This window comes from Cnephaeus nilssonii, assembly GCF_951640355.1.
Source record: "Cnephaeus nilssonii genome assembly, chromosome: 1".
Lineage (NCBI taxonomy): Eukaryota > Metazoa > Chordata > Mammalia > Chiroptera > Vespertilionidae > Cnephaeus > Cnephaeus nilssonii.
In genome coordinates, this window is record NC_137072.1 from 23,108,777 (window position 1) to 23,133,355 (window position 24,579).

Sequence of the window (24,579 nt, forward strand, 5' to 3'; positions counted from 1 at the left end):
AGCTTTTGGCACCTACTTCCTGGCCCTGGGTTCAGGACTACACGTACTTGGTGTTCTTAAAAAGATAGTTCAATAGTAATAGATAAGGAAACAGGGAAACAATATTTGGAATTCATAACATCTCACTTCAGACATTCTACGTAAATTAGCTGAGGCACACATCCAAAGCCCCTGAGAAATACATACAATCATTTCCAGTTTGGAAAGGGGATGGAATAGTTGAGCAACTTCAATAATTCATTTGAAAACTCATTGGAGCTCCTAAACCCAGACGAGTGACAGAGGCAAAAGCTGAACCGAAACACCCTGACTTATTTCAGTATTAGGATTTAAACTGGCAGCTAAAATCTCACTTCTCTGATCCAGAAGAACTCAGCATTTGAGCTCTGTGGGTTGTGGACAGGGGTCAAGTCTCCACACATTTGCATCTATGCCATTCTAGGTCCTTCCTTTTCTACAGTTCATTCTAGTTGCTATCAGTACCCTCACTTGGACAGGCTTAGAAGAAAAAGGATTTCCTGTTGTGTTATTATCCTGTAGCTCTGGACACTTCACTGATTGTCTTCTGCAATAGGTAAAATGTTTCTAAAACTAAAGGTGGAAATGAAACAAAAACATGTTGAAAGACAAGGGTAAACATATTTAAGAAATTAAAACAAAATGATCATTTATTGTTTTTAATATGTAGTTAAATATGACAGCAGTATTACACAAATTGTTCCCTTCTCCCCTTTCTAAAATCCCAAATTTGTTGACTTCAACTGAAAACAAAACAAAACAAAACATGATTTAATTCTGAAGATAGCATTCAACAGAGAGAACACAGGTAACATTTGGTCACCACCTGCTTCCAGACCTTTAAAGATTAATTCTGTCACAATGGTGGTCGAAAGATACACTGGCTTTCTTACAAAATTATTACTAGGGGGGAAAAAAGATTTCCCATGCAGTGTAAGTAGAACCAGAAGAACTATAGAAAAACTTGACTTAAGAAGCCGTGTGAAGAATACTTAATGAATTATTGCAATCATAGGGATCTTTAGATAGCAAATTAATGAACTATAAGGAAATACATTCAAACTTAGATAATTTTTCTTACAGCGAAAATAATCAAGAAGCTTGCAGAAGTATGTAGCATCTGAATTACGGAATTTAAACAGTGGATTTCAATAGAGATCACACCTCTTCTGCTATCAGACACCATTAGTGCAAATTTAGATACAATCATTTTTACATTTGCAGGTTCAGGTACATCAAGCATGAGGTCATTGTGGCATATGCGTACGTTCTTTTTTCATGAAGAATTCAGCCTTGGAATGTCTTATTAACATAGAAAAGGAAACAAAAATGATGCCCAGAGGACTGGAGTAACTTCAAAATGCACAGTTTTCCAACCACCGTATTAAATTAAGTTTTGGAAAACCTCTGCAAAATTAACCTTCACCTGAAAAACATGTCCTTGATTTGATGGAAAACAGTGAGAACCTAGCTTGCAATGTGCTGTGCTCACCCACACAGTCTTTCCTCTTGTTTGAGGCTGACTGAGTTTAGAAGGTCAGCTTTGCCCCGCAGTGTTCTCTCTCAGCAGCACCACAGTGGGCTTTGTGATCCTGACAAAGGGGACAATTATCCCCACTTCGAAAGGCATTTACAAATATTCTGTGTGCTGGTGCAACTGGCATAAAACACAGACAGCCCCCTGGGTGTCCAACTTTTCCTTTCACACTTCAACATTTCAAATTACTATAAGCAGAATTACCAGAAACAGTAGTAAATTCCTGGCATTGGGAGTTCCCATGATCCCAGCTGGCATGCAAAAAAGGCTGTCTTTTTTCCTCCTGAAAATAATGTACTTCCTAGGCACTGTCCAAATACCTCAAATGAGGCAAATGAAAGGTTTGTTTTGAACAACCTCTGAAAAAACTGTCCCCTGTCAGACAGGCATCCCAGGATTTAGTTATAATATATACAAAATGTCTGTGTCTAAAGAAACTTAATTCATTTCCCTAAAATGATTTTAACATTTCTTAGCAAGAGAAGCTCTGATTTCACATAATGGTATTTTCAGAGTAGCCTGGTGGAGGACACTTAATTTGAGAATTTATTGCCCTGCTACTAATATGACAAAATGAGTGTATTTTTGTTCAAACACCTTTAAAATGATGACTTAGACTCGACTACAATGTCTAGACAATATTCCTTGAGTCTGGGTCCTGCGATGGTCAAACTTCATAGAGATCCAGCTAGGGGTCATAGCTGAAAGTGCCCTTTCTTACTTTTCCTCCGAAAAGTTACTTCTGTTTTCATTGCATCTTATTGCCTGTGTATGGTGGGCTCCCTAGTGGTCCCTGGGATAAGGGAGCCAAAGAACATTCCTTGTAAGTCACAGGAAGATAAATACAAGTCTCTTTTTGGTTATTCCCTGACCATAAGTAACCCAATTCCCTACAGCAAAGGCCTCAGCAATTTATAATTGGTGCCATAGAAGTACAGGCAGGCGATGGTTGAGTTTTAGATGAGCTAGGGGCATCCTTTGCTTTCTGTATGCCATGTGTTTCTAGCATAATTTGCAGGATCTGTGTTCCAGTATCTGAATGACCTAAATTTGAGCTGTTCCTAATTGAATATTTATTTGCACCTTGCTCTGAAGAAGTTGAAAACTCTGCTTGGGTGGCATATTTTGATATTTATTTATTTTCTGAATGATCCCCATCCACCCACTCCTATGTTTATATCTCTCCCCACATAGCAAACTTCTAAAATTAGTTTCATGCTATGTGTCTATTCCATAGGCACAACAGGTTTTTAGCTGGGTGATGAATAAGAGTTATAAATACATAGTATTATAATGCTTGGGGACTGAAAGACTATGTTTAAAAATCAACATGGCACATCAAAAATTTTTACTGTAATTCCTTAGGAGATAATTTCTTTTAGTAATTCTTAAATGCTAATAAATCTTAGAAATTAGAAAAAGAAGCATACTAGCATATGGTCTGTATTATTTTTTCCAGCCTTTTGTTCTGGATTTAAAGAAACATAAATCTTTCAGTGTAGACAGTGATCTGGAAATTAACAAGAATTAACATTGAGAAGCCAATGATGATGTAATTCATAAACTTCTATGGAGAATTGATTCAAAAAATTAGGTAACTTGACTTTCATAATTACAACCTTACTTCTTTGCAATAATCATTGTGAGAACAGTGGGCACTAAATAGTTTAAAAGTTATGTGAGGCAATAACTAGGCAATTGTATTACAATTTAATTTGAAATTGAATATCCACTTAATCAAAATGTTAAGTAACACCATATTGCCTGATATAACAGTAGTAGAGTAAAAAATTATATATACACTTGAGGCTCTCCTCGGTTATGGTTTTCTGATTTCCATGATTGTCTTATGAGAGTTCACTTGTCAGTATTCTATACCCTTAGACTTTGCAATGAAGGCTTTCAATTGTGTGTCCATACTAGCAACTTGTAGTCAATAATTATGAATGCTTTCAAAGTCTGGGTTGGTCTTTCAGCAAAGAAATAAAGGGAAACATGATATTCCAGTTGGAGGTTTGTTGTTATTTGTGGGAATACCAGGAGGCTGACTTTGTATAAATTTTCCAGGTATTTTAATTGGTGCAGAAGAGACACAAGTACAAATGGATGGGATTCAGATTTATACATAAGAAATTAATGACCCTACAGGAAAACTGACATAAGGCACATCAAATTAGTAAAAACTTTGGCCTGACCTGAAACTCCCAATTTTCAGCTACTTGGGACAGTCAAATGTTTTGTTTTTGTTTTGTTTTCTTTTTTGTCCTCACAGAAGGACCAAAAAAAAAAAATTAAAAAAAAAATCAGTATCAGAAATAGAAAGCTCATCCAGATATACTTAAAATTAGAAACCAAACTTCAACTTCTCTGCATGTTTTGAAGGCAAAGATGAAGGAACAAGATTTGTAGATGTGTGAAGTGACCAAAGGAAAACTCCTCAAAGCAAAGTCTCTGAGATACTAGTTTCTGAGATACTACAGTAAGTCCACAAACTGAAGCAAATAGCACCACAGTAGCTGTTATAGCAGTAAACATAACTGTCAAACAGTCTTATCTCTAGCTACCAAGTTTCAGAGATAACTAATCTTCTCCTAAAACATTTGTAAAGTCAAGAGATGGAGAAATAGATAAGGATATGATGTTGAGTTGTGGCTGAATTAGTGACTTTTTGCAGTCCCGTCTAATGCAGAGTTTATGATTCCAAGTCTTTTTGTAAATAAAAACCTATCTATGATAAACATTAAGTGATAAGGGAAACAGAAAATTTCTTTTTTTTTTATCCTGATATATTTTGCTCACTAGCTAATTCAGTAGATTTCCCAATCCCTCCAAGGGACATTAGTTGTCACAACTGCATTGTTGAGAGAGAGAGAGAGAGAGAGAGAGAGAGAGAAGAGAGGAGAGGAGAGGAGAGGAGAGGAGAGGAGAGGAGAGGAGAGGAGAGGAGAGGAGAGGAGAGGAGAGGAGAGGGGAGGAGAGGAGAGGGGAGGGGAGGAGAGGGGAGGAGAGGGGAGGAGAGGGGAGGAGAGGAAAGGGAAAGACTCCTGGTATATACCAGTAGTCAATAGAAGCATAGAAGCTCTGGAAACTGACAAACAACCTACAATGCTTGGGAGAACTTCCACCCCCACTCCCCAACAAAGAAGAATGAGTCCCAAAGTGTCAACAGTGCTGAAGTTGAAAACACTTGAGATGGTCTAATAAATGACAAAGAGCCACACACACCTGAGGTGCAAATGCTTCTTTGATACACTGGTGCTTCTGGAATATCTTAAAAAATATGCTGTTGATGATTTAAAACAATGCCACAGTTAATGGTGCAAGAAGGTGAACTACTATGCTTAGTCAGAAAGAATTCAAATGTCCTGGAAAGTTCTCCTGTGTCCAGGACAACTTTGAATATATAATTTTCTTTTCATTAATGAAATTAACAGATTATTTAAAATAAAGCAAACAGCACAGATGTGAGTGCAATGATGTCCCATTTTTCATAAACATTCTTCAGGCAAATATTTGATAGTTCCTTATCTAAGTAGAATAGGAAATTGGAATTGGATAGAAAGATAATATTGGTTATACTTCTTGCCAAATTGTGTTTGAGGATTTTACCATACTACAAACAATTATCACTATTTGTATTTATTACTATATGCCACAAGATCTTCAATAAATATTTAAGTTGATGGAGTGGTTAAATGAATAAACAAATAAAGGAATGAATGAAAGTGCTGTTTAAAATGTAAAGTGCTTTACAAACACAATGTAATATGAGTGTAAATGTAATAGGTAATGCTGCAGACCTCATAATATGTGCTAAAAAAAACCAAAAAACCAAGAAACTTCTTAGGACAAAAAAATTCAGTTTAGAAAACAAATAAAAATTGTGATTATATAAATGATACTATGAATATCATTCATTTTCAGGTACATTGGGGAAGAAATCAAACAAAAGCAGAAAAACTTTAAATGGCAGAAGAGAAATAGCACTGTTAACTTAGATAGTAACAGGTAGGAGTGTGGAGGGGGGAAGAACGGGAAAACCCAAACAAAGACCCTGTAATAGCTAGAACTTGAAACCACAGGCTGTTATTAAAATGGCGCCATTCTTAAAACAGCAACGTGATAGAGGAAGACTGGTCCACTGTTCTACAGGACAGAGCAGACAGTCATACAAAAAGCTAGCTTTTAGAAGGACTGTGCCTTCTGAGCTGCTTGGTTGACCTTACATGCTGACCAAGGAGTATAGTCAAGGAGAACTGGAACAAAAATAACCTGACAGGAGTTTCAGGTTCAAGACCTAGTTATGACAATGTGAAAATTACTTTCTCTCTTGGACTCACTTTTCTTATCTGTGAAATGAAAAAGTTGAATTAGGTGACCTCCCATGATTCTGGCATCAGATGCGCATGCCAAGAGTGGGGGCAGGGATGAGAAAGAAAAAGCAAGAGCAATCTTTTGAAATTAGTAAAGCACATGAAGTAATAAAATATCTGAAGAAATACAGAACAAAATAACATTTTACAGGAGGGAGAAACCATAACCACAGGATATATTTTTTTCAGTTAATCTTATTTAAATATTCATTTCTTATCATGGAATGGATGTGTCTTGAACCATAACATGGCTTATAGCAAAACTTTTTCTCAAATATACAATAGGTCCTAGGAGCATCACCAAATTTATACTTCTTCAGAATGAGGAAATAACAAATATTTTTTTTTTTTGCCAACAACTTAATAAATTATACTAATCTGAGAAAATGTATTATCTGCATATTAGCATAATTTAAATTAATTTTATTCCTTTTATGCAATATATAGTCTTAATTTGCAAATTTTTACAATTAAAATTAAGTTCCACATATTTATATTTTAATGTGACAACCCCTTACATTTGTGTTACAGGGATAAAAAAAAATATATTTAAAGTTATTTGCGTTTGAGGTATTTCCTCCTAAAGAGAAGGCTGCTGGTCAGCTCCTAGGCCTCCCTTTGCTGTGAAGAATAAACTGGGGAATTAGAAGAAACTAGAGATGCTAATAACTCTACTTAATAAGGAAGTGAGCCGGTTGAAGTATGAACATAGAGGCCTTTGGTGTGGGAGAGGACAGATGGTTGGGAGAGAAGTCATGTAGAGGAATTAGTAAGAGAAAATATTAAGATGGGAAAAAAGAAACTTAAGTAATTTGTATCTGGGTTGAATGTATTCTCCTTTGGCAGTTTTTCAAGAAATGTATTGATCTGATTGTCTTTGAATGCTTTGTGGATTGATGAACTTTTCTTCCTCTGCATGCAAATGTATGCTGGTACTGAACCAAGAGCTGTGCTTTATTTGGGTTGCATTGACATATAGTTTTAAAAGTCTGTACATCTGTACATTTAGTCAATCTGCATAATAATCATCTTACAGGAAAGATAGGATGCAAATATTTTTATTTTCCCAAATTGCAAACTGTGACTCATGGAGGTTAAAGTGATTTTGCCAAAATAACATAGTGGACACTCAAAGCTGTGTCAGCTGTTTTTTTTTTTTTCCATTATTCCATCATGCCTCTCTGAAATAAAAATGCTTAGTTTAGCTAAGAACTACTAAATCTTTTCTATCCTCCTCCTTTTTCCTCAAGGAGGGGGGGGGGAGACTGGAAGGAAAGATCTCTATAGCATCATATAATAGAATTTCTGTGACGATGGGGATGTTCTGTATTGTCTAATATAGTAGCCATAAGCCACATGTGGCTATTGAGCACTTGAATGTGACTAGTGTGAGTGAAGAACTGAATATTTATTTAATGTTAATTAATTTACATTCAAATAACCACATTTGTCTAGGGCATTGGTCAGCAAACTCATTAGTCAACGGAGCCAAATATCAACAGTACAACGATTGAAATTTCTTTTGAGAGACACATTTTTTAAACTTAAACTTCTTCTAACGCCACTTCTTCAAAATAGACTCGCCCAGGCCGTGGTATTTTGTGGAAGAGCCACACTCAAGGGGCCAAAGAGCCGCATGTGGCTCGCGAGCCGCAGTTTGCCGACCACGGGGCTAGGGAATATAAGATTGGACAGCCAGCTCTAGAAGCTACATGTGACAGATTAGCAAAGGCCCTAGGTATCTTGAGCTAAAATAATAACGGGGGCAAATTGTAGGTTATCATGTATCTTTAGTTTTCTATTTGTTAATATATCTGGAAGTCCAAACCCTTTATAAACAAAGCAACATTGTGGTCACTGCTATCTGGCTGACATAAAGTATTTTTCTTGAATTTTAATACTTTTATCTAATCATTGAATATTATTTCTACAAATAATGAAGATGAAACAACTAACTCCCTGGATAGTACCATTCACTTGATTTCTGCAGAAGTTTGCATGTATTCCTTTGCTACTTTTAATTTTTAAAATTGTTATTCTCTCTCTATGTTCATAGTTTATTAAGCAGGGTACAGATGTGTCCTTTCTAATATATTATATATGTACAGTTCAAAGTACCAGCATCTATTCTGAATTTCCCGAAACTTCGTGTATGTTTGCTCTTTTGTTTCAATAAATGGTCACCAAGAAGGAAACAGAGACATATAAAATAGATAGAAAGTTCCATGAAAAAAGGGATTCAGCCAGCCTTTCCCCTTACCACTAAAGGATTCATATGCAACAGAAACATCTCACCACCTTTAACTCTTAGTTCTGTTAGGAAGCTTTCCCACACTTCAGCAGCCTTTTTCCTTCCAAAAAGTTGTATCTATCACTTGGTGCTTTAGTTCACTGAACAATTTTTCTGTTTTTCTACAGAATTGCTGATTCTCTTGAATAATAAACGGAAGATGGGAGAGTATAAAGATAACATTACTATTTCAAAGAGTTGTGTAAGAAGTTGGATATATAGGCAGTATTTCTATAACTGTCAATCAACTGCTGTGAGAAGCCACGCCTACCACAAAAGCTAGTGAAAGAAGCATCATCTTATCCCAAAAGGAATCGTCTAAGTGTCCCTTATGTCTTTGTAGAATACCAGTTGCACCAGTTACATTGGCAAGTCATTTGGTTATCGCTATCTGATCAAACCTACTCCCCAAAAAAACAAGTTGGGATAGTTCATATAAACTGAACGAAGCTACGGCAGAGAGATTGTCATCACATCCTTCAATCACCTTGTCTGTCAAACTTTTTTGCAATTATTAACTAAGTACTTAGGAAAAAATTACCACCCTCAACAGGTACTTAAAAATGTAAAACAAACTGCATGTGATGGAAAATGGCACTAGTTTACATCAGACAGTTGTGTAGATAAATGATATCGTTAGTGAGCTGCTGTCATTCAATGTAGATACTGTACAAGACGTTAAGTTGTTAGTAAAGTGCTATTTAAGAGATCTCTGCTTCTTGATACCAGAATCTGCAAATGGTAGACATTGTACCCTATTAAAACCAACAGCTTCTTGGCACAGGATGTAAGTTTCATGGGTCAAGATGTGATGAAGTTGTATACACAGTACCTTAATTTTAAACTTTAGGAGCTCAGTATATAGATATTAGCCACGTTCCTCCTCCTATTTTCATTCAGGGGGAAATTTCAAGATCTGGATTTTCATTACAGGGCAAATGACAGCTCCATTTAAGGAGTGTTGGGCATCTGGTTTATTTAGCCAGGGAGGGAAGGGGTCGATATGAATGAAAGGGTGGCTCAAATAGGCAGGACAATGATTGGCATTGCAACCAATTGAACCACTTTTGCTAAGTGACATAAAAATATTCTAATATTAAGGATTATTTTACAACTCTATGGAAGTATGCAGTAATGCATCTTGCATTTGTTTTGTCTTGATGACAAAAATGCACTCTTAGAGTCACAAGAGCCTGCCTTGTGTTAGTTATAAACAAAAATATATTTATATATATTTATGTAACTACTATGTGCTTTAAAGAAAATTACTGTATGATTCAGCAGGGTTCTTTCATTCTTTTATCACCAGGGATATGCTGACTTGAATGGCTTCGTAGAAGGGAATCGACAATGAAATGGGCCTTTAGTACTGAAACGGCAAAAAGTAAAAAATACCCATATACTTAGAATCCCTTAACACTTTTGTTTGAAAAATGATTAAGGAACTACTCATCCTTTTGTTTCCTTCAGCCAAGAGCCACTGCGGCTTCATAGGACTTCACAGTTGGGAAATGGAGGCAATGCTTCGTAAAGCAAATCAGAAGTTTTATTCTGAGGAGCGAGAACAGAAAGCCTCATTTGCTACTCCCTCTTTCCTAATCCTTAGCTAACAGGTTGGAAATTCTGTCACAGCCCATAAAAGGGCATTCATTAACAAGGAAGGGGAAGCATAGTTTAAACCTCCTGCACAGATAAAAGGTTCATCCTATAAAGTAACGAACCTGTTGGAACAGGTGGATGTAGACCAGAAAAACACAATCCTTTGGCCACACGTCTGATGAAAAGATAGAAAATCCCTTATTTTGTGTTTGTTTTTGTTCCTGCGTGAGCTGTTTTTCTCAGCAATCGTGACATTCATCATTGCTCTTTTGGATGGAAGGGTTCAGGCTTTGGAACACAGTTATCTTTGAGACATCAGAGAAGAATATATGAACCAAAGGTGTAGATCCTTTGTGAACTAAAGCTTGGTTGTCAGTGTTTTTGTTCTCGATCCCTTTGCAACCCTGCACCTAAGCCGATGGCACTGTAATATTGTCATAATTCTGGGAAGTCCACACGAGATGTTCTGGGTGAACTATAGATGCCATCCTCAAAGGAATTCTATGTTCAGTGGTCAATGGTGCCTTGTATAAGTTTTAGTTTTTCTTTTACCCTTCCTGGGCTGGGCTGGTCCAAAAATCTTGTTTCCTTCAGGCTACAGCAGCTTAGGGCTCCTTGTGTGTGTGTGTGTATGTGTGTGTTTGTTTGTTTTTTTGTCTTAACGGTATAGGAAAAGTTTTAGTCTTAACACCTGTAAGCCAGCACTGGTGCTGTTCTGTCCTAGAAATCTTAGCACTGCTCTGACACAATAAAACCTTCCTTCTCTCCCACTGGTTCAACTTCAGCATAGGCAGGGTGGCCAGAACCTCTTCGAAACTTCATCGCAGGCCATCTGCTTGGGCGTCTCTAAAAGAGAACATGAGCAAACAATGAACACCAGGGTGATGATAACATCAGAAGAAAAACATATTTGCCAAATAGTTTAGATTAACTTCTGAATTAAATTTAGCAATATGTGAAATTATCTCTTATTACCACCACAGCTGGAATTATATACCCACAAAGCCCCATGACTGAATTTCCATTATGGTACCATCAGCCCCTCTTAGGTGACAGGCATTTGCCATACTACCCCCATCAGATTTAGAGCTTCTCAAAGGTAAGCTTTATGTCTTATGCGTATTTATGTCTAAAAGATCCTACAAATGCCCAATTATAACTAGGCAAAAATGAACTGTAGTAGAAAAAAAAGTCTTCTTAATATGTAGCCACTGACATTTTCTCTTCTCTAGAAGTCAATAATGACATCACTTCATTTCATTAATTAACTTACTCAAAACTTAAGGCCATAAAATTCTGCAGGGTACTTAGAAGTGTACTTCAAATTAGGTGCTAGATTTTCTGGCAAATAAACTAAAAGGAAAACCACTTAGTATCTTTTTTTAAAAAAATATATTTTATTGATTTTTTTACAGAGAGGAAGGGAGAGGGATAGAGAGTTAGAAACATCGATGAGAGAGAAACATTGATCAGCTGCCTCCTGCGCACCCCCCACTGGGGATGTGCCCGCAACCAAGGTAAGTGCCCTTGACCGGAATCGAACCTGGGACCCTTGAGTCCGCAGGCCGACGCTCTATCCACTGAGCCAAACTGGTTTTGGCCACTTAGTATCTTAAGAAATTATTTATTAAGCTGAGAATTCACATACATTCCTTTTTGTACTTGAAGATTAACAGATGTCATGCCCTGAAAACTGAATCCAGCATTGAAGGTCATGAACCATCGTGAGCCCATGAGCTAAATAATTGCCCATATGGTCACTAGTCCTAAAATACAGGTTATTTCTATAGTCAAAGGACTGCATGTCTCCCCAGTACTCCATCCATCAAACAAACACTAAAATACATCTTATGGTCACAATAACACTAGAAACTATTAGTCTTTTTATTATGTCTGCAATTTTACAGTAAATAAGATGATAAATATTAAAGGAAGTTTATTTCTACTTAAAGAATTTCAATGTGAAAAAATGTTAAATATTAGTGTAGATATCCTGGCATTTGGCAGCTTTCTAGATTTGCCAATTATATTCCAATGTCAATGATTAATGGCTGTAGAAGGTATGAATGAGTATTAGTTCTACTTTCTGGAAAAATACCAATCAAGGTAATTACATTTTTGCCTTCTAATAATATTATGTACTGTCTATGTAACATTATGTGGTCAGAATGCTTTACATGTGTTAGCTGATTAAGTCCATGATGTAAGTGGAACTGAATTATTCATATTTTTCAAAAGAACAAGTTAAAACCAAGAGAGGTAGGTTAAAAAATAGTGTGTCTCTGTTGGAACTAAAAATCATCATCGTTAGAAATACACAAAGCGAGACTTCAAAAAAGATGGCGACCGGCTGGAAGGTAGGGAGAGAGTGCGAGTGAGGAACCCATAGAGGAGAGTGTAGACGTGTGTGGTGTGCGTGTGTGTGTGAGCTAGGGTCAGTTAGATTCTGCACGTCTTCCAAGGGGCTCCCTAACTGGGCAGTCCTAGATGGCGCAGCCCCGCGCACAAAGCGGACACTTCTCAGCGGCTGGTGCGGACGCGGAGACCATGCCATCTTGGGAAACAGAGCTGCCTGAGACGCGGATCCTGGCTTCTGACACAAACCAGTACCCTGCAGCCACTGGGGACAGAGAACTGCTATCACAGCTTCAGACCAACAGACAACAAGAATCCAGACTTCCCGGCAGATTTCCGTGAATCAAAGAGCCTATCCCCCTCCTCGCAGGCGCGCGAGCGCCATAGTAACTGATAGACCCGCCCCTCCCCCAAGCTGCTGAGCACTCACAGTCACGCCGAGAGCGCAGTAACTGATAGACCCGCCCCTCGCCCAAGCTGCCGAGCTTTGCGCAGGGACGCGCTCCCCACTAGGGAATTTGGCGCGGCACGGGACAGAAGCAGCTCCCGGTCGGGAAATCTGTCAGTGCGCACAGAGGGCTCCCCTTCGGGGAATTTGGCTTGCGGGTCACAGCTCCCCCTTCTGGGAATCTTAGAGCGTGCACAGAAGGGCTTCCCTTCGGGGAAGTTGGCGCGCAGGACGGACTCCGCCCCCCTTCCGGGACTTTGGGAGAGTGCACCACAGAGTCAGCTCACCTTCAGGATTTTAAGAATGTGCGCTCTAGCCGGTTTGGCTCAGTAGAGAGAGCACACACAGGACGCAGCTCCACTTCAGGGAATTTGGCACGCCGGACACAGCTGCCTGGAATCCCTGACTCACAGCGCATTCACACTAAGAGCTAGCGACCCCAATTGTTGGTGCATGCACACACAGGGACCCTGATTCTCAACGAGAAACCTCACAAGGCAACAGAGACTTTGACACTCGAGTCTTGGTGCAGACACAGGGAAACTCTGACTCCTGGCACATCCTAAGGATCTCATTTTCGGCGCATACCAACAGTGTGGTGCAGACAGGGCCCCTGATTCCAAGTGTGCACACGAGACCACACAGAACACTGGGGACACTGACCCTGGGCAAGTCTGGTTCCCACCAACCAAAGGCAACCACACGTCCTAGTGTCAGAGCACTCCAGTGAAACTCGGGTGGAGCGAAGTCCCCACAGCACACGGCCCAGGTCCACGCAAATGGAAACTTGAGCTTTCTGGTAATAGCCAGAATGGGGAAACGAAATATCTCACAGAGGAAAGAAAATGTGGAGTCGCCAAGAAAGGAAATTAGTGAAACTGAAGCTTGCAACATGACCGAAAAGGAGTTCAGAGTAATGGTCGTGGAATTTATACAATGGATGGATGAGAAAATCAACAACTTATGCAAGAATCAGGAAGAAATGAAGAGTGATATAGCTACAATCAAAAACACCATGGAAAGTTTCAACAGTAGACTACAAGAAGCAGAGGACCGAATTAGTGAGTTAGAAGATCAAGTACAGAAACAAGCTCAAGCTGAACAGCAATTGGAGAAAAAAATTAAAAAGCAGGAGGAAAGCCTAAGGGAGCTTCGGGACAACATGAAACGAAGTAACATGCGTATAATAGGGCTGCCAGAAGGACAAGAAGAGCAGCAGGGTTTAGAAAATCTATTTGAAGAAATAATGACAGAAAACTTCCCGGATATGGGAAAGATAAAAGTTACGCAAGTAAAGAGAGTCCCAAGCAGGATCAACCCCAAAAGACCCACACCAAGACATGTCATAATTTCAATGGCAAATATAAATGATAAAGAGAGAATCCTAAAGGCGGCAAGAGAGAGACAGAGAGTTACCTACAAAGGAACACCCATCAGATTGTCAAATGATTACTCATCAGAAACACAACAAGCTAGAAGTGAATGGAAGGAGGTATACAAAGTGTTGCAAAGCAAAGGACTGAATCCAAGAATACTATATCCAGCAAGACTATCAATAAAAATTGAAGGGGAAATCAGGAGCTTTGCAGACAAAAAAAGCCTCAGGGAGTTTATCACCACCAAACCAGCAATGCAAGAATTGCTAAAGGGAATACTGTAAAAAGAAGAAATAAACAGGTAAGAAGGAATACAGACACAAAAATAGATATGACTGCAAACAAATACCTTTCAGTAATAACTTTAAATGTAAACGGACTAAATGCTCCAATCAAAAGACATCGAGTAGCTGAATGGATAAAAAAACACGACCCATGTATATGCTGTCTACAAGAGACCCACCTCAGAACAAGAGACTCACACAGATTGAAAGTGAAGGGATGGAAAAATATCTTTCAGGCAAATGGAAATGAAAAAAAAGCAGGGGTAGCAATACTTATATCTGACAAAATTGACCTCAAAGTAAATGCCATAACAAGAGATAAGGAAGGCCACTTCATAATACTAAAGGGAGAAATCCAACAAGAAGAAATAATTCTGGTAAACATATACGCTCCCAATACAGGAGCACCCAAATACATAAAAAAACTCCTGGAGGATATCAAGGGAGAGATTAATAGCAATACAATCATAGTAGGAGACTTTAATACCCCACTATCACCACTGGACAAATCCTCTAAACAAAAAATCAGCAAAGAAACAGCAATTTTAAATGACTCACTAGACCAGATGGAATTAATTGACATCTTCAGAACATTTCACCCCAAAGCCACAGAATATACATTCTTCTCAAGTGCACATGAGTCATTTTCAAAGATAGACCATATGCTGGGTCACAGGCAAAATCTCTTCAAATTCAAGAAGATAGAAATTATATCAAGCATCTTCTCAGATCACAGTGGCATAAAACTGGAAATCAACTACAATAAATACAATCCAAAGAAATCAAACACATGGAGACTAAACAGCATGCTATTAAACAAGGACTGGGTCACCAGAGAGATCAAGGAAGAAATAAAAAACATCATGGCAACAAATGACAATGAAAACACAACAATCCAAAATCTATGGGACACAGCGAAAGCAGTCTTGAGAGGGAAGTTCATAGCTCTACAAGCCTATTGCAAAAAACAAGAAACAATGGTAATAAATTACTTAACCCTACAACTCAAAGAGCTGGAAAAAGCGCAGCAAGAAAAGCCCAGTGTAACCAGAAGGAAGGAAATAACAAAGATCAGAGCGGAGATAAATGACATAGAGACCAAAGAAACAATACATAAGATCAACAAAACCAAGAGCTGGTTCTTTGAAAGGATAAACAAGATTGATGGACCTCTAGCCAGGCTCACCAAGAAGCAAAGAGAGAGGACCCAAATAAACAAAATCAGAAATGAAAGAGGTGAAATAACAACAGACCCTGCTGAGATACAAAGGATTGTTACAAAATACTACAAACAACTCTATTCCAACAAAATGGACAACCTGGAGGAAATGGACATATTCCTAGAAAAATATAACCTTCCAAAAATCAATCAAGAAGAATCTAAACAGCTCAATAGGCCAATAACTATGGACGAAATTGAAGCAGTCATCAAAAAGCTTCAGGCAAACAAAAGCCCGGGGCCTGATGGCTTCACAGGAGAGTTTTACCAAACATTCAAGGAAGAACTAAAACCTATCCTCCTCAGACTATTCCAAAAAATTCAAGTGGAAGGAACACTTCCAAGCTCCTTCTATGAAGCCAGCATCACCCTAATACCAAAACCAGATAAAGACAACACAATGAAAGAGAATTACAGACCAATATCCCTCATGAACACAGATGCCAAAATCCTCAACAAAATTCTAGCAAATCGGCTCCAGCAGTACATCAGAAAGATCATACACCATGACCAAGTAGGATTTATCCCAGGAATGCAAGAATGGTACAATATCCGCAAATCAATAAACGTGATACATCACATAAACAAATTGAAAGATAAAAATCACATAGTCATATCAATTGATGCAGAAAAAGCATTTGACAAAATCCAACACCCTTTCTTGATAAAAACTCTCAACAAGATGGGAATAAAAGGCTCATACCTCAACATAATACAAGCTATATATGATAAACCCACAGCAAACATCATACTCAATGGACAAAAACTAAAAACATTTCCCCTAAGAACAGGAACAAGACAGGGATGCCCACTCTCACCACTCCTGTTTGACATAGTACTGGAAGTATTAGCCATTGCATTTAGACAAGAAGAAGAAATAAAAGGCATCCAAATTGGAAAAGAACAAGTAAAGCTGTCTTTATTTGCAGATGACATGATATTGTACATAAAAAATCCAAAAGACTCCGTCAAAAAAACTAATAGACTTAATAAAGGAATTCGGCAATGTAGCAGGATACAAAATTAACGCCAAGAAATCTATGGCCTTTCTATACACCAATAGTGAACTTACAGACAGAGAGACTAAAAAGGCAATCCCATTTACCATCGCGCCAAAAAAATTAAGATACCTAGGAATAAACTTAACTAAGGAGGTAAAAGACCTATACACGGAAAACTACAGGACACTGAAAAAAGAGATAGAGGAAGACGTAAACAGATGGAAGAACATACCATGTTCATGGATTGGTAGAATCAACATCATTAAAATGTCCATACTACCCAAAGCAATCTATAGATTCAATGCACTCCCCATTAAAATACCAACGGCATATTTCACAGACCTTGAAAGAACTCTCCAAAAATTCATCTGGAATAAAAAAAGACCCCGAATAGCCACAGCAATCCTGAGAAAGAAGAATAAAGTAGGAGGGATCTCAATACCAGATTTCAAGCTGTATTACAAAGCCACTGTTCTCAAAACAGCCTGGTACTGGCACAAGAACAGACATATAGATCAATGGAACAGAATAGAGAATCCAGATATTGACCCAAACCACTATGCTCAATTAATATTTGACAAAGGAGGCATGAACATACAATGGAATAAAGACAGTCTCTTCAATAAATGGTGTTGGGAAAATTGGACAGATACATGCAAAAAAATGAAGCTTGATCACCAACTTACGCCATACACAAAAATAAACTCAAAATGGATACAGGACTTAAACATAAGACGGGAAACCATAAAAATACTAGAGCAATCCACAGGCACAAAATGTCAGACATATGCCAAAAGAAATTCTTCACTGACACTGCTCCTAGGGCAGTGGAAGCTAAAGAGAAAATTAACAAATGGGACTACATAAAAATAAAAAGCTTTTTCACAGCAAAAGAAACCATCAACAAAACAACAAGAAGGCCCACTACATGGGAGAACATATTTGCAAATGGCATCACTGATAAAAGTTTAATCTCCAACATCTACAGGCAGCTTATGCAACTTAATAAAAGGAAGATAAATGATCCAATAAAAAAATGGGCAACAGACCTAAATAGAATCTTTTCAAAAGAAGACAGAAGGAAGGCCAAGAGACACATGAAAACATGCTCAACGTCACTAATTATCCGAGAGATGCAAATCAAAACAACAATGTAGTACCATCTTACACCTGTCAGAATGGCTATCATCAACAAATCAACAAACGACAAGTGTTGGCGAGGATGCGGAGAAAAAGGAACCCTCGTGCACTGCTGGTGGGAATGCAGATTGGTGCAGCCACTGTGGAGAACAGTATGGAGTTTCCTCAAAAAACTGAAAATGGAACTCCCATTTGACCCAGTAATCCCACTCCTGGGAATATATCCGAAGAAACTAGAAACACCAATCAGAAAGGATATATGCACCCCTATGTTCATAGCAGCACAATTCACCATAGCTAAGATTTGGAAACAGCCCAGGTGCCGGTCAGCAGATGACTGGATCAGAAAACTGTGGTACATCTACACAATGGAATACTATGCTGCCATAAAAAAGAAGGAATTCTCATCATTTGCAGCAACCTGGATGGAACTGGAGAACATTATGTTAAGTGAAATAAGTCAGTCAATGAAAGAAAAATACCACATGATCTCAATCATTTATGGATAATAAAGAACATTATAAAATTGAACAAAAAGATAGATACAGAGACAGTAAAGCATCAAACAGACTGTCAAATTACAGGAGGAAGGTTAGGGAGAGATGGGGGAGATAAGAGATCAATCAAAGGACTTGTATGCATGCATATAAGCATAACCAATGGACGCAAAACTCTGGGGGGTGAGGGCATATATGGGAGTGGGGTGGGGGGGGCAATGGTAAGATATGTACACATATAATACCTTAATAAAAAAAATTGGAAAGAAAAAAAAAAGAAATACACAAAGCATCTCTAGGCAGATGGACCTATAACTCATGGTTACTCCTGTCTGTGGGAAAATGCCAATATGCCATTGTACTCACTATTTATAACCCCTACCCTGGTTTCAGTAACTTCACAATGGACATCTGAAGCCACAACTGTCTTAGTCCTTCTTTGAGTCAAGCAGCACAACTAAGTCTTTGTTCTGAATCCCCACGTTTCCAAGGCCTACCTGGCCTATGGGTCCAGCTGGCAAGTATGGCCCTGTGAACTAGCGCTAATGTACAACCCAGATCATGAGAATGTTGGTAATGATGCCTGTGAAAGTTATATTTTGTTAAGCTCCTGACAGTAGTTCACGCTTTGTACTAGGTGACTTATATATATGATCTCATTTGATATGCAGAACTCAAAATATTTGCATTTTGTTCACACTTGTAAAGTTAGTAACTGGCAGAGCCCAAGATTTAAAATGAGATCTATCTACTCCCAAATTTAATTCTCCCCACTGTAGAACTTAATTCTTAAAATTCAGTGGCTTGTGTATATCTTATCTGAAATTTGTGAACATGGTTCTATTTTTGTTTCAGTCTTAAAAATATAGCCTTATCAGCAACTTCAGTATTCTGTTAATAAGTCAGAAACACTAAGTTAATTATTCTTTGTATTAGCTGAAAAGAATGTAGAATTAATAATGCTCACTGTGCACTTTGTGAACTCATCACACAAGTCCTCAAAATAAAGTACAAAAATTTTGGACAGTGAAGCTTCCTCTGTTAACATAATCCTAACTTATTTTCTGAATTAATTACCTTAAAAATTTCTCTTGATTTTTTTTTCTACTATTTGTTACAAAAAACACACACAGACTTGCCCCATCAACATTTAAAATCACTAGAGATCCCGCCACTCACGCATAATTTGTTTCAACTTTCAGTGTCCACCACTTACATGCATTTCTAGGAACAATGAATCATTGCACATACTGTTTTAAGAGCTCCTTCCCCCCCACAAGTAAACACTGAAAAAAATTCATGAACTATGCCTCTACAAAATTATTTTATTTATTTTTTATCCTCTTTTTTATTTTTTGCATTTTAATTTCTTTATTGATTAAGGTATTACATATTTGTCCTCATCCCCCCATTACCTTTCTGAACTGCCCCCCCCCCCACTCATGCCCTCACCCCCCTGTTGTCTGTGTCCATTGGTTAGGCTTATATGCATGCATATAAATCCTTTGGTTGATCTCTCCTCCTTACCCCCACCCTCCCCTACCTTCCCTCTGAGGTTTGACAGTCTGATCGATGCTTCCCTGTCTCTGGATCTGTTACAAAATTATTTTAAATATCTGTAGAGTATATTATTTATAACTAAATCATGTTTTATATAATCAACTTGATATTTGAGGTAGTTTTCCAAATTTTTTTACAATATAAATAACATTACACTGACTATCTTTGTTGCTCATCTGATGAATATATCTCCTACTAGTTCCTTTTATAAACTCTCAGAAGTGGAGTTATTGGGTCAAAGCGAATGCACAAAATATTTACAAAACTGGAAATGTCTAGTATGGTGCTAGATGCTGTGTTGAAAGACATATGACCAAAGAAAGGTTTGGAACATAGTTTCTGGTCCCTTCGGGAGTATGTACACGTACTCCTGCTATTTTTGCCTAGATTAAAATATAATAACTTTTTTTGATAATGGTATCTTAATATAGCTCTTTTTTTCCTTATGTTAAATAATTTTTTAAAAAAATTCTTTATTGTTTAAAGTATTACATGAGTCTCCTTTTCCCCCCATTGACCTCTCCCTCACCCCCCAGCACATGTCCTCACCCCCCTACTGTCTGTGTCCATTGGTTATGCTCATATGCATGCATACAAGTCCTTTGGTTGATAATGATCTCTTAAAATTCATAATTGAACTCTAACAAATATCATATAACTGGGGTTTTAAAAATTTGGTCTGATTTTACATTCTTTTACATGTTCTTGATATCTCCAGCTTAGCCCTAAAGATACCGAAGAGTAATAACTTTACCAAAATTCTGCTTTTTTTCTAGAATACTTTCACATATTTTCTAGAATACTTTCACATATAACACAAATTAATTATATGCTCTTAAATCACCTGGTTTCTCTGGGCCTTTGTTCCCTCACTTGTAAAATATTATCTAAGGGTTTGTCCTCTAAACTCTTAGGATCCTTATATCGGCTTGCCTGAGATAATTGCCTTTAATGTTGTGGGGGGAAAAAGTGATTTTAAAATTCCTCTGTATGGTGGTTCTTCTGATCATTGTCCCTCCTGCCTCTCTCCACGAACTTTTAGGATTTCTAAATGTAAGGGAAATCTATAAAAATTAGTCCTAACTGAAATGCTTTTCTATGTCGATCTTCAGTCCTTCAAAGGTTTCCTTATAAAAGAAAATAATGGGGGCAGTTCTCTGACTGTGAGGGGATGTCTGAATAGCTGGTTCTTATAGAAAAATCTTTAATGTTGATGCTATAACATGTGGCATCTATCCAGGGGACCAGGGGGCCTAGACACCTGATGTCTAGCACTGCCACAAAGTGTTGTGGCCACAAGTCTGCATTTATATGTCTTTCTCCAGGCTTAGACATGTCCGAATCTGACTTCTTTTTTAGAATAGCGAATTCACATTACTGCAGAAACTGATAGGGGAAACAGGATCACTTGCTAACAGGGCAGGATGTATGCTGACATTGAAAAATTCAAATCAGAATGTAGTGGAATTCATTACAGAAATTCAGGAAGTAATGCCTTAAAACATTAGCAGGCATAATGCGTGGGTGATGGCTAATTTCATGCCGGAGAATTATTTATGTGATTAATTACATTCAGAAGTCAATGTTCACATTGATATGCCGGCTTGGGTGGGCTGTGCAATCAGGTATTCTCCCTAATTACTCCTTCAGCACTATTAATTGAACAGTCATCCAGATCTGTCTCAATGGTCTGTGGCAAGATACTTAGCTGAAATATGCATAAACAAACCTGCAGGGTACCCTCAGTTAGCAGTGTACACACAACTGCAGCTGGAGACTTCTCTTCAAGCTCAGTCAGCAAAGCAAATAGTCCTTTGAGTTGGGTTAGATGAGCTTTGAAAGAGAGTTACCAGGCATGAGTGTAAAAGAAAATGGACCAGATTTAAAATTCAAGGCTCAGTTGGAAGACACTTGACAAGCGGCTGGTTGGAAATTTCTGGTGTTTTGTGCTGCCCTCTTCAATGAACAGGGGGGTCGTAGAAAGAAGCTGGGATCAGACTTAAACAGCATCTGTTAGTTCCCATCATAGGACTTAGGCAGTCACATGATGCCTTTGTTACTCAGTTTCCCCACTTGGAAAATGAAATAAACTAGATTATTTTCAACTTCTTTTCTTTTTAAATTGAAAAAGTGTCGGTCACAGACCCTTTGTTCCACTGAAATCTGACCTTGTGACCAAACCAGATTGTGCAGAGTAGGTCTCCCTCATTGGGAGGGAGGAACCCCTGCTGACATGCTCTTCCTGGGCCACGAGGGAGCCTGTGGACCCTATACCTTCTCAGAGCGTGTTTTTGGAAACTGCAGAACTAAATCTGCATTTCTCAGGCTTGACTGTGCATACAAGTCACAAGGGATCTTGTTAAAATGCACGTGCTGATTCATTAGGTCTGGGGGGAGGTTGGAACTCTCCATTTCCAACAGGGCCCCGATGCTGCTGCTGGTCCACACTACACACACACTTTGAATAGCAAGGGTGGTGATTGTCTAAGGTCTCTTCAAAGAGGAACGCCTTTGAAAGTGAGTGGAAGAAATGGTATTGAACTCTGACCTTCCTTGTGTCTCCCATGGGCCTTCATGGGAACTGAACACTCCTTGTACAGCTGGGTTAACCTTTCTGTGTTTAGCTTTGATAAAGTTTGTTCATGAAAAGGGATTTTTTTTTTCTTTTATATAGCTCTAACGACTAATTATTCTCTATTCTCCTTATTTTGTGTTGACTATTATTTCAGTTTTAACAAGTTATATGTCTGGGTTGCCAGATTTGGCAAAATAGAGAACACCATATAATTTGAATTTCAGGTAAACAATGAGTAATTTTTAACAACCATAGTTCATAGGACACACTTACACTAAAAAATTACTCATTTTTAAATTTGAAATTCAAATTTATCTAGAGTCCTCTATTTTGTTTGACAACCCTATCAATATGGAAACACAATGTTTTTGGGCCCTGGCCAAGCAAACTTGCAACATAATTAAAATAAACTACTCCTGTTGGTGGTTGTGCCTCTTTGCTTCATGGATTGTAGGTCACTTTTTCCTTAAAAAGAATACGCAAATGGACTTGTCTGTCTTCTGGTGTGGCCAAGAATTCAAAAAATAACTAATGTGTGAAGAAAGCCCTCGTGTTCTTTCACACATTTTCTGCTCATCTGAAGTTGGTTGCTCTTCTGCATGTGGAAGTTGTTTTGTTGTCCTCTTCTTCAGCTTACAATTACTTGCCATTAGTATGTTGCCTTCATTCTAGAACTGCCCTGTGTATGATCCTGAAGAACTAGTTAACATAAGACAGAGTTGGCACATGTCTGAGATGAGAATTGTCCCAAAGCATGTAGAGAACAGCTATACACTGGGGTAACAAAGCCATCGCATTATTTATGTGATTTTTCTAAAAGCTAAAATATTCTTAAGACAAAAATTAAGTGCTTCTCCATTAGCTGTTAAATTAAGTACAAATTCTTTCATATTGAAAGAAACATCTTTTAATCATACATTTCAAACATTTAGTGTCCATTAGTTTCTTTCAGAGCCGTTCTTTCAGAGTGGTTCACAGGCCTCACTACAAACAACATCACTGCGGGAGGTTTAAAAATTAAAATAAAAGTATTTATGTTGGGGCCCATCTCAGCTAACTGATTCAGGATCTCTGGCTGTGGACTATGCAGGTGTATTTTTTAAAAAAAATTCTTCAGGTCGGTCAGATGCACAGTGAGGGTTCAGAATCACTGTCAAACCGTATTTCTCTTGGTCCCATGTCCACATCCCAGAGTGTCCCACTCTGAGCTTTTGCCTGTGATATTCCCACTCACCTGGACTACTATTTACTTCATCATGTTTGCCTACCCAAGCACTATTCATTTCACATCATTTCCAAGAAAGCTTCCCGGATCTTCACACATAGATTAGAAGTCACCTTTCACTCTCCTGCATTGTCTCAGCAACATTTCATGGTACCTTTTCCCTCTTATTCTGTGACTTCTTTAGAGCACCCCACTATGCTGCTTACCCTTCATTATTGACTCAATCCCTTTTTGCTGGCTTTCTATTCTCTTGCATCCTTCCTATTTCTTTTTCCCTCTTCAATTTGCCTCCTTTCCTGGTTTATAAACACTAAATATTAACATGTCCTAAGGTTTAGCTACAAACACTAATCTCTCTCTTGTCCCTAGCATTATTTTCTAACCTTAACCCATTCCTTTCCTCCGTGCTTTTTTTTTTTTTTTAGGCCCAAATGTGATTTGACCATCAGCTCAAACCAAATCTGCTTAAAACCCACCCCTCATGTTCATTCTTAAACTAGCTCTGTCATCTGACATTTCTAATTTTGTTGCTGGAAACTAATTTCCCAGTTGCTCAGATTTTGTGTTTTTCTTTCCTCTTTCTTCTTCACCTCACGCATTCAATGCAAAGAATCAAGACACCCTCCCCACCTTGACCACCAATTATCTACAGAATTTTTGGAAACTGTTTAATTTCTTGGAATTTCAATTACTGATCTGTAGAACAGAGATATAATAATGTCCACATTTACAAACTTCATTGGGAAGTAGGCGAGAATAAAAGACGGTTGATTGTAAGCACATTCAGACACAAACTTTATGCAAGTGAAAATTGCTAAGTTCTATCTTTTCCATTCATGTGGCTCTTGAATTAGCCCCATTTTATGGATACCCTAATTCAGCTCTCAACTATCACCTCATACATGGATTACTGATACAGCCCTCTAACTCTGCTCAAGTATTCTTTTACTCTTCTAGCTTTCTCCACCCACTTTTTATTTTCAAATTATACCGTCAATAGATATTAATATATAGCTGCATAAGTCAATTCATCTTGTCCTTTCTTGACTTAATGCTTTTCTGAAATCATGTACCTCTCTTCC

General features: G+C 38.1%; 1 protein-coding gene across 1 annotated transcript in view; it reads right to left on the reverse strand.

Moving 5' to 3' along the window:
* Positions 1-436: 436 nt before the first annotated feature.
* Positions 437-24,579, reverse strand: part of PLXDC2 (plexin domain containing 2) — a 438,689-nt gene continuing 414,546 nt past the window's right edge. The window contains exon 14 of the mRNA XM_079773569.1: positions 437-10,663. Coding sequence (XP_079629695.1) covers positions 10,547-10,663 — 117 coding nt within the window. The 3' untranslated portion in view covers positions 437-10,546. The remainder of the gene's footprint in view (positions 10,664-24,579) is intronic.